The sequence below is a fragment of the Macaca nemestrina genome, chromosome 3, assembly GCF_043159975.1.
Source record: "Macaca nemestrina isolate mMacNem1 chromosome 3, mMacNem.hap1, whole genome shotgun sequence".
Taxonomy (NCBI): domain Eukaryota; kingdom Metazoa; phylum Chordata; class Mammalia; order Primates; family Cercopithecidae; genus Macaca; species Macaca nemestrina.
The window spans coordinates 78,913,125-78,927,859 of NC_092127.1; the positions used below are offsets into that span (position 1 = coordinate 78,913,125).

Here is a 14,735-nt window from a genome sequence, read left to right on the forward strand (position 1 = left end):
GGCTTTCAAAGTCTTCAATAACAGGGATGAGCAGATTAAATTAGACAAGGCCCAAAGAGATCATGCTAAATACCAGCTTCTGGCAGCAGCTATCCATCAGCCTAGCCATAGTACTCAAGGGCACAAAAAAACCTGATGGCAGTAACCCCCTGGGTCCTTGTTTTTTTTATTTATTTATTTTTATTTATTTATTTTTTTTGAGACAGAGTCTTGCTCTGTCGCCCAGGCTGGAGTGCAGTGGCGCGATCTCGGCTCACTGCAAGCTCCACCTCCTGGGTTCTCGCCATTCTCCTGCCTCAGCCTCCTGAGTAGCTGGGACTACAGGCACCCGCCACCACGCCCAGCTAATATTTTGTATTTTCAATAGAGACGGGGTTTCACCGTGTTAGCCAAGACAGTCTTGATCTCCTGACCTCGTGATCTGCCTGTCTCGGCCTCCTGAAGTGTTGGGATTACAGGCGTGAGCCACCACGCCCAGCCCCAGGCCTTGTTTTAAGTGCAGCAAAGAAGGTCACTGGGCCCGGGCATGTCCTAACCCAAGGACACCAAAAACTCCTTGCCCAGCTTGCCAACAGACTGGCCACTGTAAGTCTGATTGTCTACTTAACAACCAGGCAAACAGACCAACTCCTCATAGCCCTGGCAAGGCAAAGAGTGAAAGATTGCTCACCCTCCTGCAGCTCCTTGGCCTGGCCACTGAAGACTGAGGGAGCCCAGGGCCCCCGGCTCCATCTGCCATCACTGCATCGTAGCACAGGCTAACTCTGCTAGTAGCAGGTAAGCCTATCTCCTTTTTAATTGATACCAGGGCCACCTACTTGACTTTGCCTGAATTTTCAGGACCCACTCATCCCTCTGTCTCTGTTGTGGGGGTTGATGGATTCATCTCACATCTGCACACCACTGAGGCCCTTACTTGTTCCTTGTTTAATACTATTTTTTCACACTCTTCCTTATCATGCCTCGTTGTCCCACCCCCATTCTAGGCCAATACCTTTTAGCTAAATTCAAAGCTTCCATCACTTTTTCCTGCCTCTCTCAACCAGAGTCCCTTCTGCTCCTCTCCGCTAGTCCAGCTCCTGACCCTTCTCCCCAGTACCTGCTTCCCTCCTCTCTCGTTAATCCAGTGGTGTGGGATACCACCACCCCTTCCGTAGCTGAACACCATAACCCCAACAAAATCCAGTTAAAGGACCCCTCCAAATTTCCTAATGCTCCCCAATACCCCATCTCCCTAACCCATCAAAAGGGCCTCCAACCCATTATAAACAAGCTCTACTCACACTGTCTTCTTATACCAACACGTTCTCCATATAACACCCCCATCCTCCCCATTAGAAAATCTGACAGCTTATACCAACTCATTCAGGACCTCTGAGTCATCAATAGGTTGTCCTTCCTATTCACCCCATAGTCCCTAACCCCTATACACTTCTCTCCCTCATCCCCTCCAACACCACCCACTATATAGCAATTGATCTAAAGGATGCTTTCTTTACCATTCCCTTACACCCTAATTCCCAAGACCTCTTTGCCTTCACCTGGACTGACCCTGACACTCTTCAGTCACAACAACTCACATGGACTGTCCTCCTTCAAGGCTTCAGAGACAGCCCTCACTTCTTTGGACAAGCTCTAGCCCAAGACCTCAGCTCCTTAAACCTTTCCTCCAGCTGCCTCCTCCAATACGTTGACGACCTCCTTCTTTGCAGCCCCTCCCTAGAGGACTCTCAAACTCACACCATCACCCTTCTAAACTTTCTTGCTAGCAAAGGATAGAGGGCCTCCCCTTCCAAAGCCCAATTATCCACCCCAACATTAATATACTTAGGAGTCCAACTCTCCCCTAGGGCCCGAGCCATGAGACCAGCACGAGCAACCTTAATAAACAGCTTGCCTCCACCTTCCTCAAAAAATGAAATTCTCTCTTTTTTAGGACCGGCAGGTTTCTTTAAAATATGGATTCCCAACTTTGCCCTCTTGGCTCGGCCCCTCTATGAAGCAGCCAAAAGTGCCTTCAATTAACCCCTAAGCCCCACACACAACGTATTTCCCAGTTTCCGTAAACTCCAAACCGCTCTCGTCACTGCACCTGCCGTGTCCTTACCCGACATCTCCCAACCCTTTGTTCTCTGTACTGCCGAAAACCAGGGAATAGCTCTCAGGGTCTTAGGGCAACAAAAGGGAAATCCTCCTCCCTTTGCCCCTGTGGCATACCTCTCTGAACAATTAGACAACACTGTCAAAGGGTGACCAACCTGTCTTGCAGCATTAGCAGCAGTGGCTGTTTTAGCTCTGGAAAGCAAAAAACTAACATTTGGCCAAAGCACCACCATCTACAGCCCTCATAACTTACAGGATCTCCTCTCCTCCCGGGCGTTAAGCTCCCTCTCTCCTTCCCGAATTCAGTCACTCCATGCCCTCTATCAAAAATCCCAAATTCAGCCTCGCCAAAAGTGCCCCCCTCAACTCAGCATCCCTACTCCCCATATCCTCTCCCCCTTCTACTCATTCTTGCACTGACATTCTGGATCACCTGCAGCCACACTTCCCTAACATCTCCTCCAAACCTCTCACTAACCCAGATGACTAACTCTTCATAGATGGCTCCTATTCCAGAGCCCCCGGCTCTCCCAAAATTTCTGGGTTGCAGTAGTTACCTTAAACCATATAATTGAGGCTAAACCCCTACCCCCAGGAACCTCCTCCCAGAAGGCAGAACTCATAGCTCTCACCAGAGCCCTAACCCTCTCCAAAGACAAACGGGTCAACATATACACAGACTCCAAATACGCCGATCACATTCTTCATTCCCATGCTGCCATCTGGCAAGAGAGACATATGGCACAAACTTAAAAAGATGGCCCTCAAACCCCACAACAAGGCCTCCAAAGGAACCCCCGTTACTAATGGCCTCCTTATTTACCAACTCCTTCAGGCCACACGCCTCCCAGCCGAAGCAGCAGTCATACACTGTTGAGGATATCAAACAGGATCAGATGAAATCTCAAGAGGAAATAAAAAGGCCAATGAGAGCAAAACAGGCCTCCCTTTCTTTTAACCCTACCCCCATCCTCCTCATCACCCCAGCAGTCCAACCCAAACACTCTCCCACTGAAAAGCCTTCACTACTACAGCAAGGAGCCTCCCTTCAAGGGGAATGCATAATGAAAAATCAAAAGCTCATTCTTCCCCAAGAGCAACCCAAGAAAATTCTAACATCTCTTCACCAATCCTTCCGTATTAGTGCACGCCCCCTGTACCTACTCCTTTGCCCTTGTTTCTCCTCCCCCTATCTAATCACCTCACTAAAGGACATAACCTCAAACTGTCATATATGCTCCATTACTTCCTCCCAAGGGGCCCTCCACCCTCTTCTCATCCCTACACATCACCTCAGAGGAACACTCCCACTCCCAGGGGAGTACTGGCAAGTAGACTTCACACACATGCCTCCCATCAAAAAAAAAACTAAATATCTTCTTACCCTCATAGACACTTTTTCAGGTTGGGTAGAAGCATTTCCTACCCCTTCAGAAAAAGCTGCAGAAGTCTCTCAAATTCTTATAACAGAAATCATCCCTAGATTTGGTCTCCCTCGCTCCATACAATCAGATAATGGGCCTAACTTCGTCTCCCAAGTTACCTAACAAGTCTCTCAATCCCTTGGCATTCAGTAGTACCACCATGTCCCATACTGGCTCCAGTCATTCAGAAAGGGTCAGTTGAAAGGGCAAATGGAATTCTCAAAACGCAGCTAACCAAACTCACGCTTCAGGTCAAAAAAACCTTGGACCTCCCTTGTACCCATAGCACTGGCTCATATTAAAACCAGTCCAAAGGCCCCCTCCTTCCTTAGTCCATTTGAGCTAATGTATGGACGCCCTTTCCTCTTACAAAACAGACTCCCTCCTAACTGTCAATTAGGAGAGTACCTCCCAACACTCTCCCTCATCCATCATCTCCTCTGCGAACAAACTGACCAGGCCCTCCCAAAATCCCACCAAGGCCCCACCGACCAGACACTCCTTCCAGGTGAGTATGTCTTTCTAAAAACCCTTACTCTAACGAGTCTCAAACCGAAGTGGGAAGACCCTTTGCAAGTCCTTCTCACTACTCCCACCACAGCCAAACTTTCAGGACACAACTCTTGGTACCATCTTTCCAGGTTAAAAAGGGCCCCTGCAGCTGACCCACCACTGACTGACCAGTTGCTCCCTGCAAATACTCCAGCTCTCTTCTCAGACCAACTCGACTCCACCTAATGCCCATCCCAGAAGACCCCACTCTTCCCCCATGAACCATAACAGATAAGTTATCGCCCCTTACCAGTAAGTATCTAAACCCTTATTAATGGAAATCATCTATTATGCTGCCCTTACAGGAATCACCCTACTTACTCTACTCTTTACCATAGGAATATATACTGTCTCGCCTCCTGGGTGGGATTTCAAACAAAAAATTCTCAATATCTATAACCTTTTGCCTCCTTAGAGAAGGTGTAACAGCTACCAACAAATAGTTTGCCCCTCCTAAATGTCCTGTTTTTGCCCATCCTGCCGTTTCACCCTCTTCCTTCACTGCATCACAGAAAACGTTTCGTAGCCCTACCCAGAACAGCCCACCCTCAAAGCATTCCTTAATTGGATCACCGATCTTATATTTCAAGGGGATTTACAGGAGTTCACTCCAGAAGAAGCCAAATTCTTTACCGTTACACTTAACTCTCTATTTACTCCTTCTTCCCTCCTCCTCACTACCGCTCCACCTTCAGCTCACCATTCAACAGGCACATACGATACTCAGTCAAACTAACCCTTCCCTGGCCAAGGTGTGCTTGTTCTGGGTACACCCCTCAGAAACCATATCAAAGGATGCCTTCCTAGTTCCCCTGAAAGACTGGGTTCTCACCAGTATAACCCTCCACCCCCACTACCAAAGTTTCAGAGGAGCAAATTCACTCAAAAGTTACAAACTCAATCTTACCACACATACTTCAGAACACAAGGTTATCTTAGGAGCACTTACCTCACACTCGGTACTCAGCCAACAAGCATCCCTATGCATAAAACGTGAATTTTCCTCAGGAGTCCTCCTACGCACCCTCTCCTCTAGCTTATGCAACTATACCCTAACACTCCCCTGACAGGTATCCAAAGAGTAACAGTAACAAATCCCACACAAATTCTCAAAATCTCCAGTCCTTCTCAGACCCAAGTCATGGGAAAAATATCAGCCTTTCCACTAGCCACCGCCCCCTCTCAGTTTGAAGCAGTCTGATGAAATCAACCCCCCTTCTCCATCAGCTATTAAAAGGCTGGGATGTTAGGGTCCACCCAACTGGACTGTTTCCCCCTCCCATAGACCTATGCCCCAAAGGCCAAAAGTAAACCCCCCTACCCCAAACCCTCCTGTAACTGTCTGACCAGAGGCCAGCTGTTCCAGGATGCCGTCACGAAGTCTACCTTACACAACAGAACTGGCAAAAGGCCGGGCACGGTGGCTCACGCCTGTAATCCCAGCACTTTGGGAGGCCGAGACGGGCGGGTCACGAGGTCAGGAGATCGAGACCATCCTGGCTAACACAGTGAAACCCCGACTCTACTAAAAATACAAAAAATTAGCCAGGCATGGTGGCGGGTGCCTGTAGTCCCAGCTACTCGGGAGGCTGAGGCAGGAGAATGGCGAGAACCCGGGAGGCGGAGCTTGCAGTGAGCCGAGATCGCCACTGCACTCCAGCCTGGGCGACAGAGCGAGACTCCGTCTCAAAACAAAAACAAAACAAAAAGAACTGGCAAGACAAAAGAATCTCCAGGAAGCAGTCAGACACCTGACACAAAGAATCCCCCACCCTCCGGCCTTTTCTTCTTCCTTAACCCTGACCTAGATCGACGCCCTAAGTGGGGTTGCCTCCTCTGTTTTTGTTGAGAGGCAGCCCGGCAGGACTGACAATGAATCAACTTGACTTAACTTGGGTCTACTGGCCTCATTTCTTTCTCAGCTGTCCTTCCAATTATCCCTTAAACTATTATTTTCAGTGTTTTATTATAAACAGTGCTGAATATATTTGTGGGGGTTTTCTTTGTTGTTGTTGTCATTTTTTGAGATTCACTCTGTCATCCAGGCTGGAGTGCAGTGGTGCAATACAACTCACTCCAGCCTTGACCTCCTCAGGCTCAGGTGATCCTCCCACTTCAGCCTGCTGAGTAGCTGGGACTAAACACATTTGCCACCATGCTCAGCTAATGTTTTTTTTGTTTGTTTGTAGACACAGGTTTTTGCCATCTTGGCCAGGCTGGGCTTGAACTCCTGGGCTCCAGCAAACAGCCCACCTCGCCCTCCCAAAGTGCTGGGATTACAGGCGTGAGCCACCATGCCAGCCCAATGCTGATTATCTTAGACATATATCTGGAGTGTTTTGGTGAATATATCCATAGCAGTGGATCTACTAGGAATTATCATGCTATTATTCGGTTCAACATTCTTTTATCCTCCTCCACTCCACTGCAGTTGAGAATAAAATCTACACACCTTATCTTGATTTACCTTTGGCCAAGGTCTGACCCCTGCCTGTCTCTTCAACCTGTTTCTTTCAATTACTCCTTAGTGATGGCCTGAAGCCACACCAGCCTTTTGTCCTCAATCTTGCAAATATATTCTTTACCTAGGAGCCTTTGTACTTGCTCATTCTTCTTTGTAACACTTCTGCAAGAGGTGGTTGGCTCTTTGCCAGTGGGGTCTCAACTCAAAGTCCTTCTCCCTGAGGGCTTCACGGTTTAAATGAGCACTCCCAGGCCTTCAGGTCATGCTGTTAAATTGTAATGCTAGCATTTCATTCTCTAAGAAATTATTTTGTCTTCCCTTCTGGAATGTGAGCTCCAAGTGAGCAAGAGCCCTGTTTGTCTCATTTGTTAGTCCCAAGAGCTCAGAAGAGTATGTACTAAAAATATATCTGGTAGGCCAGGTGCAATGGCTCACGCCTGTAATCCTAGCAATTTGGGAGACTGAGGTGGGCAGATCACCTGACGCCAGGGATTCAAGATCGTCCTGGCCAACATGGTGAAACCCCGCCTGTACTAAAAATACAAAAATTAGCCAGGCATGGTGGCGCATTCCTGTAATCCCAGCTACTTGGAAGGCTGAGGCAGGAGAATCGCTTGATCCCGAGAGGCTAAGGTTGCAGTGAGCCAAGATCGTGCCACTCCACTCCAGTCTGGGCGACAGAGGGAGACTCCATCTCAAAACAAACGAACAAACAAACAAACAAAAAATAAAAACAAAATTCTGGTGAATTAATAGTGTGGATTTAAAATTGTGATATATGCTGGGTGCATATAGTCCTAGCTAGGCATCCAGGGAGGCTGAGATGGGCATTCCAGTCCAGGCTGGACAACATAACAAGGCCCCATCTCTAAAAAATAAATAAATAAAATTATCATATAGGCTGCCAAATTGCTTTCCATATAGAGTCACCAGTTTTCAAATTCACAGACAGTTCTTGTTTGTTTTTGAGATAAGGTCTTGCTCTGTCACCCAAGCTGGACTGCAGTGGTGTGATCATGGCTCACTGTAGCCTTGACCTCCCAGGCTCAAGCCATCCTCCCACCTCAGCCTCCAGAGTAACTGGGATTACAGGCATGTGCCACCACACCTGGTAAATTTTTTATTTTTTGTAGAGATTGGGTCTCACTGTGTTGCCCAGGCTGGTCTCCAGCAATCATCTCGCCTCAGCCACCCAAAGCAGATTTTCTGTCTTGATTCTTTTCTCACTTCCTACCATATTTCATTTATTTGATCAATCATTCACTTTACAAATATTTATTGATTATTCACAGGCTCAGGCACTGTGCCAAAATCATTCTCTCTCATCTGGCGACACCTATCTTCCAGCCCAATCTTGCCAAGAGTTTTGGCCTGGGCCTTACTTCAAAGTGATGTAGACTTGTACTGTAGAGGTCTCTAGAAAGAAAACCCTTGGCCAGGCATGGTGGCTCACGCCTGTAATCCCAGCACTTTGGGAGGCTGAGACAGGTGGATCACAGCCAGCCTGGCCAACATGGTGAAACCCCATCTCTACTAAAAATACAAAAATTAGTCGGGCATGGTGGTGCTTGCCTGTAATCCCAACTACTGGGAGACAGATAGGAGAATCGTTTGAACCCGGGAGGTGGAGGTTGCAGTGAGCCGAGAGTGCACTGCACTCCAGTCTGGGCAACAGGGCGAGACTCTTCCTTCTCAATAAAAAAAAAAAAAAAAAAAGAAAAGAAAAAAGAAAGACAACCCTTAATGGGGGAGATGAGGACAGTCCCTACACAGAATCTTTGGTAGTGTCAATGTATACATTAATTTGCTAATCAACTAGGCTAGTCCTTTAATCTATATATTGTCCTGGATTTTAAAAATTCTTTCTTTACTTTCTCATTAGTCCTTCCTCTTTTTCTTTTTCTTTCTTTCTTTTTTCTTTTCTTTTCTTTTTTTTTTTTTTTTTTGAGACAGAGTTTCCCTCTGTCACCCAGGCTGGAGTGCAGTGGCACAATTTTGGCTCACTGCAACTTCCGCCTCCCGGGTTCAAGCAATTCTCCTGCCTAAGCCTCCCGAGTAGCTGGGATTACAGGTGCCCGCCACCACGGCCGCCTAATTTTTATATTTTTAGTAGAGATGGAGTTTCACCCTATTGGCCAGACTGGTTTCGAACTCCTGACCCCAGGTGATCCGCTTGCCTCGGCCTCCCAAAGTGCTGGGATTACCAGCCACCACTGCAGCTGGTCTCTTCCTCCTTCTTTAAAAATTTTTCTCCCAGTTCCCACTTTTCGTGGGTTAGAGGCATCTAAATTGAATGAAAGTACTCTTTTTGGACTACTGGGGAGGTGGGGGGATGTTCTCAGAAAGGAAATTTTCTTTCTGGTCCTAATACCCACCTACTTTTTAAAAGCAGGTTTCCTTATTATTTTGTAAAGTTTACAATTACATCATTAGATACCTCCATGTCTCAGATTTCGTTTTTCCAAACTTTTGGGAGAAATGAGTGGAGGGATGGATGGAGTAGAAAATAGTGTTCCCTTTGGAGGCTGAGGGCTCAGTAGGGGTCAACAGTACATTCAGCCCTCTCCTCACATATTCTGTTCTACCTACAAGTACAGCAAGTAAAGCCAAATTTCTCGTGCATGCAAACAAAGTTTTTGCATTTGGCCAGTCGGTCCAGTTCTCCTGTCAGTTTCCTTCCCCACTCTGCCTCTGTTCATTAATCCCCCCCTTCTCGGTACCTAAACCGTCCACCTAACCCGTCTCCCAGCCCTTTCTTCCACTTCCGGCTACTAGCCTCTCTCGCCTACCCACTATTCTCACACTCAGCATCCCCTGTCTGCACGAGATTAAGGAGCTCTGCCGTCCGCAGGGCCTGGGTTAGCGTGAATCAAAGCCAGAGCTCCCGGGTGGGGGTAGGGGTGGGGGTGGTCCCAGCGGTAGGGCGAGGAGGTGGGAAGCGCATTCCCTTCACTGGTGATCTCAATGCAAATTTGCCCGGAGTTCTCTTGCAAGAGAGCTGGCAGGTTTTACTATTTCCCAATCGTTTACTCGCCAAGCTCTCGGGTCCACGCGCCGCGGGGCTGCGCCCTGCACGCTGAAACTTCATTCAAAGCAAGGCGGTCCACGAGGTTGGGCTTGGGGGATCTGGATGACCTCCAGGCCACTTCCTCTCTCTCTCTGAGCCCTTCCCCCACTCCTCCAACCACCTTCGCCGTAAACAAAACTGTCCCCCAGGGCGGAGAGAGGTCGCGCTCTTTCGAACACTCCCTCGCCAAGGGTTAATTTTTCCGATCGCACGAGGGGGAGGAGATTTCCCTGTAGACGAGTAAAAAGGGTGATGGACAAACGTGCGGGCACTAAGACCGCAAGGCATTCATTTCCTCCTACGGTGGATGCGGACGCCGGGAGGAGGAGAGCCCCAGAGAGAGGAGCTGGGAGCGGAGGCGCAGGCAATGCTCAGCCCTGGATGTAGCTGAGAGGCTGGGAGAGAGACGACCGCTGGAGACCGAGCGGCGTGGGGAAGACCTAGGGGGGTGGGTGGGGGAAGCAGATAGGAGAGCACTCGAAATCAAGCGCTTTACAGATTATTTTATTTTGTATAGAGAACACGTAGCGACTCCGAAGATCAGCCCCAATGAACATGTCAGTGTTGACTTTACAAGAATATGAATTCGAAAAGCAGTTCAACGAGAATGAAGCCATCCAATGGATGCAGGAAAACTGGTACGTGATGCTTTCGCCTGATACTGTTCCCGGGAGCCCTGCGCGTCTTCCCGGAGTGCCTTAATGTCGGTATTCCCTGCCTGGGCGTGAATGGAGCGATGAATCGCGGGCAGCCAGCCGATCGCTGAGTTCTCCGGTCTCCCGGGTGCAGGAGACGCTGGGGGTGCACGAAGCGCGCGGTCTGTGGGTGCCCCTGTGTGAACCGCGGCCACACAGGCATCTTTTATATAGATTATATAACACAGAACATATATGTGTGCATAGAGTGATGTCTGCGCGACAGGGAAGGCGGGAGAGATGCCACAGTCCAGATCGCCTACCTGTGCTACCGCCCCCCACCCCCCCGGTTTTCATCTAGATTTGGGTTTTCTCGCTTGGCCTCCCGCAACGGGAGTGTGAAAGGCAGTGGAGGGAGGACCTTGTCTCCTGTTCCCTTTAACCCTCTCCCACCCGCCGCCCTTGGCCCTGGTCCTCGCTGTCTCCCCATCCCTTGTGTCCTTCCTTTCTCCTTGCAGCGCTCCTACTTCACTGTTCTCCTCTGTCTGCTGCTCTTCAGCCGGATGCCCCCTTTCTAGTACCCCTTTCCCCACGCGGATCCCTTTCCGGTTTCATAGAGAGACCGGGTGGGAGGGAGGGGAGGAGGGGACAATGAAAACAGTAATAAATGAATGAACCCGAGCGAGTGGAGCCACGCCATTATTAAGTTTCTGTTTTACGGAAACGCCTTTTGGACACACTCACTTCTAATTCTGTGCGTAGCTGCTGATTGGAGTTCAGGCACACAGATTAAAAGCCCCATCGGTCTGCAGAGTCCTTAGGGGCTCTTCCCTAGAAAACTAATAATCAGGGAAAACACCTTTCTTGTTTACTGTAGTCCCTTCGCCAGACCTTTTGAAAAATCCCTGTGTGGGAGGCGATCCAGTGTCACCTTGCAATATTTAACGGAGGAGGGTGTGCTCATCTAGCTTCTTGTAGACAGGGTTGTGGCAGAGGTATTCCCCTCCTCCCCTTAACTTCGGGTCTGGCGATCTGAAAAGTGCAAGCCCAACGCACCCCGGAGCTAGGCAAGGGGCCGGCAGCCCGGGGGATCGCTTGACTGGGGAGGGTCGGGCCGCAGGGTCTCCCGGGTGCCGGGGGATTCCGCCCGCCGCGTGCGCGAGCGCGCGTGCCCCGCGCCCTCCAGCCCGCCCTCTTCAATGGGAAACTAGAAACGCCGGCGCGCCTGGGGCCGGGTCGGGTTGATGCCGTAGGAGCCGGTTCCACGGGGCTGCAGCTGCGAAAAGGGGGTTTCAACTTCCTGCCCTCCAGCCCCCTGGAGTCGCCCGCCAGTGTTGGGAGGCCCGGCCGCTGCTCCCTTCCCCTCCCGCCCAGCCGAAGCGCGCCCGCTCCCAGCTTCCCGAGGGCTGGTCCGGGCCCCAATGGCCATTTGCGGCGGCTGCCGGGCGGAGCCCGCCCCCTGGGCCGCGCGCACCGGCGGGGCAGGCCTGCTTGGGGTGAGCTGCGGCGTGGCTGGTGGCCGCGGTGCGCCAGGGGCCCAAGGGCCGCGTCTGGCCCGAGCCGGAGCCTGAGAGGCAGGGACGCGGGCCGCTCGGAAGGACTGGAAGTGCGGCAGCCACATGGGCACGGGGCTGGTGCCCTCCTGGGCCGCTGAGGCCAGGGGGTGCAGGGGTGGGTCCGGAAGGAGATTGTACACCGCGGTTCCAGCCTGCAGATAGGCCTCAGCGTTTCGGGGCAACCGAGGCCCCTCGAGCTCCACCGCCCGGGGTCCTTCTCTGGATGCACTTCCTCCTCCCGCTTAGGGGGTGGCGCTGGAGGCGGGGAGGGGGCGGTGGCCCGAGCCGGCCGGCGCCGGAACCGCGCGGCTGGCTAGCCCCGGGCCCGGGTCTTTTGCGCAGCTGTTTGTCATATCCTCTAGCCGCCCTGTTCGGACCCCCAGTCCTCCGGCATTAGCCTGTGTGCTCTGCATTTGCTTCTGTGCGGAATCTCTGACTTGCTGCGTCCTCTTGTAACCTGTTCTTCCGGAGTCCGCTTTCCCTTGCTTTGCCGGCTGACCCCATTCAATGTACGCCCGCCATTCCTAGCCCCACCGCAGTCGATACTGCCTCTTATTTACTTGTTGCTTTTTCTCTGAGGCCGCTTCCTAGGCCTGCTCCTGGTACCATTTCCCGCCTCTTCTTTCCATTCAGTCAGTATTGAGCCAGACAGGTCTTAGCTCTCGTGGGACCGAAAATGACAAAAATGTGCCAACGTATCTGCTCCTGTTAGGCTCTGACCACTGTTTCCTCCTAGTTCTTTATCTGTACCTTTTTTCTGGCAATATCCTTTACCGACTTTTATTTATATACATGGATATTAACTTACAGACCATCAGCTATTCAGGGTACGGTTCTTGTCTTACCCTCCCCCCCGCTTGATTCTGCAAAGCACCTAGCAGAGTGCAAAGCACCTAGCAGAGTGCTTTGCATAAGGCACATTCTTGAGAAAATGTCCAGTGAGTTGAAATGGTGATTGGTGCCCATTTTATTGCCAGCACTAGTCTTTAATACCCGAAGGTTAACACGCTTGAACTTGCATACCGTGGCAGAGTCACATCTTGGGATTTTTCCCTTCCTGGCTTCTGCTCTCTGTTGATTTTATGTTCTTAGATTGCTTATTGCAGTCAGATAACCCTGCTGGCTGTTACCTCTTACTTGAAACTCTTCCTGACCCTAATTGTCTTACTTTCATGTTTTTTTAATCCCAGATTTTGTGCATTTCTCCTAATATCCCAGGGTGCCCAATTTTATAATTCTCCTCCCTCCCCAAAAACTGTACAGCCAAAAAGTCTTTAAACACTTTTTAAAATTTAATTTTATTAGCCGGGCGTGGTGGCTCGTGCCTGTAATCCCAGCCCTTTGGGAGGCTGAGATGGGTGGATCACCTAATGACAGGGGTTCGAGACCAGCCAGGCCAATATGGTGAAACCCCATCTCTACTAAAAATACAAAAAATTAGCCAGGCCATGGTGGCTCATGCCTGTACTCCCAGCACTTTGGGAGGCCGAGGCGGACTGATCACGAGGTCAGGAGATCCACACCATTCTGGCTAACATGGTGAAATCGCGTCTCTACTAAAAAATACAAAAAAATTAGCCGGGCGTGGTGACAGGGGCTTGTAGTCCCAGCTACTCTGGAGGCTGAGGCAGGAAAATGGCGTGAATCTGGGAGGTGGAGTTTACAGTGAGCTGAGATCGCGCCACTGCACTCCAGCCTGGGCTACAGGGCGAAACTCCATCTCCAAAAAAAAAAATTAAGTGGGCGTGGTGGCTGGTGCCTGTAATCCCAGCTACTCGGGAGGTTGAGGCAGGAGAATTGCTTGAACCCGGGAGGTTCAAATTGAAACTCATTTATAGTTTTAGTTTTTATTTTTAATAAAATCCAGCTAATGCAGGACAAAAAGTGTCGAACCAGATTTTCTTTTCATTCCCTTTTTAACAGGAGAAGGGAACTTTATAACCAAGGCTTAGACCTTCTTGAGGAGAGAGGAACTTGAGGAAACCACAAAATCTTACCTTTTTCAGACTCATTAACTTAAAATGGTTTGAAATAGTTTCTGGAGGAAAAACATGATATAGTGAAGCTTCTACTTTGTCTTTTGAGAATCTGTGGTTGTCCTTACAAATCTCTTCTTAGTATCAAGCAAAACTTGTTAATTTAGAGAATTAAAACATCTCCCTCAAAAGTGAGCTACATTGGCTTTTGAAGAATTGTGAGAAGGGCCAGGAGTAGTGTTTTGCCAGTCTGCTGTCTTTGCTAACTAGCATCATTAAAAGAGGACCTAAAATAAGAATACTTTGTTAAACATACCCTATAATCCATACTTACTAATCATAGCACAAATTAATGGAAACATACCCTATAATCCATACTTACTAACCATAGCACATATTAATGGAATGGGGGCCCACTTTCAGAGTAGCATTTGTGTAAACACTAAAGGGTTCAACTGAGGCTAGTTTTCAAGTTTATTGCTGCTTTAATGAATGATTAACCTTATACTCATTGGCCTAGCCATGAAAGTAAATACTGCAGACTTTTTTACTTTGCTAGCAAATAGTTTCATATATAATAGGTTAGAATAGCAATTGAAATGCAAAGTAATAAGTATATTTCCTTGTAGAATCATTCTGGGCCTCATCTTGAAACTACATGTCCAGTGAAAAATATCCTGTCTGGTTATATTACCTGGTCAATCAGAGTTTATTACCTGAGGTACAGGAAAATGCCTGCTCATAGGTCCAAATAGGAGTTTTGAATTCTAATTTTACACTGAAAAGTCCTTGCGATTTTACAACATTTAAATAGAGACATTTTGCTCTTTTATGAGATGTCTGGCCTTTACCTGTTTTTCTCACTAAGAGCTGACTTAAGTTAGAAGTGCTGCTAGCCAGGGAGCAAAATCACCTGGTGATTGGTAAGGCGACATAAAATTCATTGAGTGAGAAGGGA

General features: G+C 49.2%; 1 protein-coding gene and 1 long non-coding RNA gene across 3 annotated transcripts in view; one reads left to right on the top strand and one right to left on the bottom strand.

Moving 5' to 3' along the window:
* Positions 1–9,753: 9,753 nt before the first annotated feature.
* LOC105486253 (ELOVL fatty acid elongase 6) overlaps positions 9,754–14,735 on the top strand; it is a 150,013-nt gene continuing 145,031 nt past the window's right edge. The window contains exons 1-2 of one of the 2 annotated variants that reach the window (XM_011749010.3): positions 9,754–9,974; positions 10,128–10,248. In XM_011749010.3, coding sequence (XP_011747312.1) covers positions 10,160–10,248 — 89 coding nt within the window. In that variant the 5' untranslated portion in view covers positions 9,754–9,974; positions 10,128–10,159. Of the gene's footprint in view, positions 9,975–10,035; positions 10,249–14,735 lie in introns of those variants that run through there. The other variant, XM_011749011.3, reaches the window with a different exon arrangement.
* LOC139362345 (uncharacterized) lies at positions 10,097–11,582 on the bottom strand. The gene is made up of 2 exons (XR_011621091.1): positions 10,990–11,582; positions 10,097–10,441 (listed from the first exon to the last, which is right to left on the bottom strand). It is a non-coding gene; the product is annotated as an uncharacterized lncRNA (long non-coding RNA).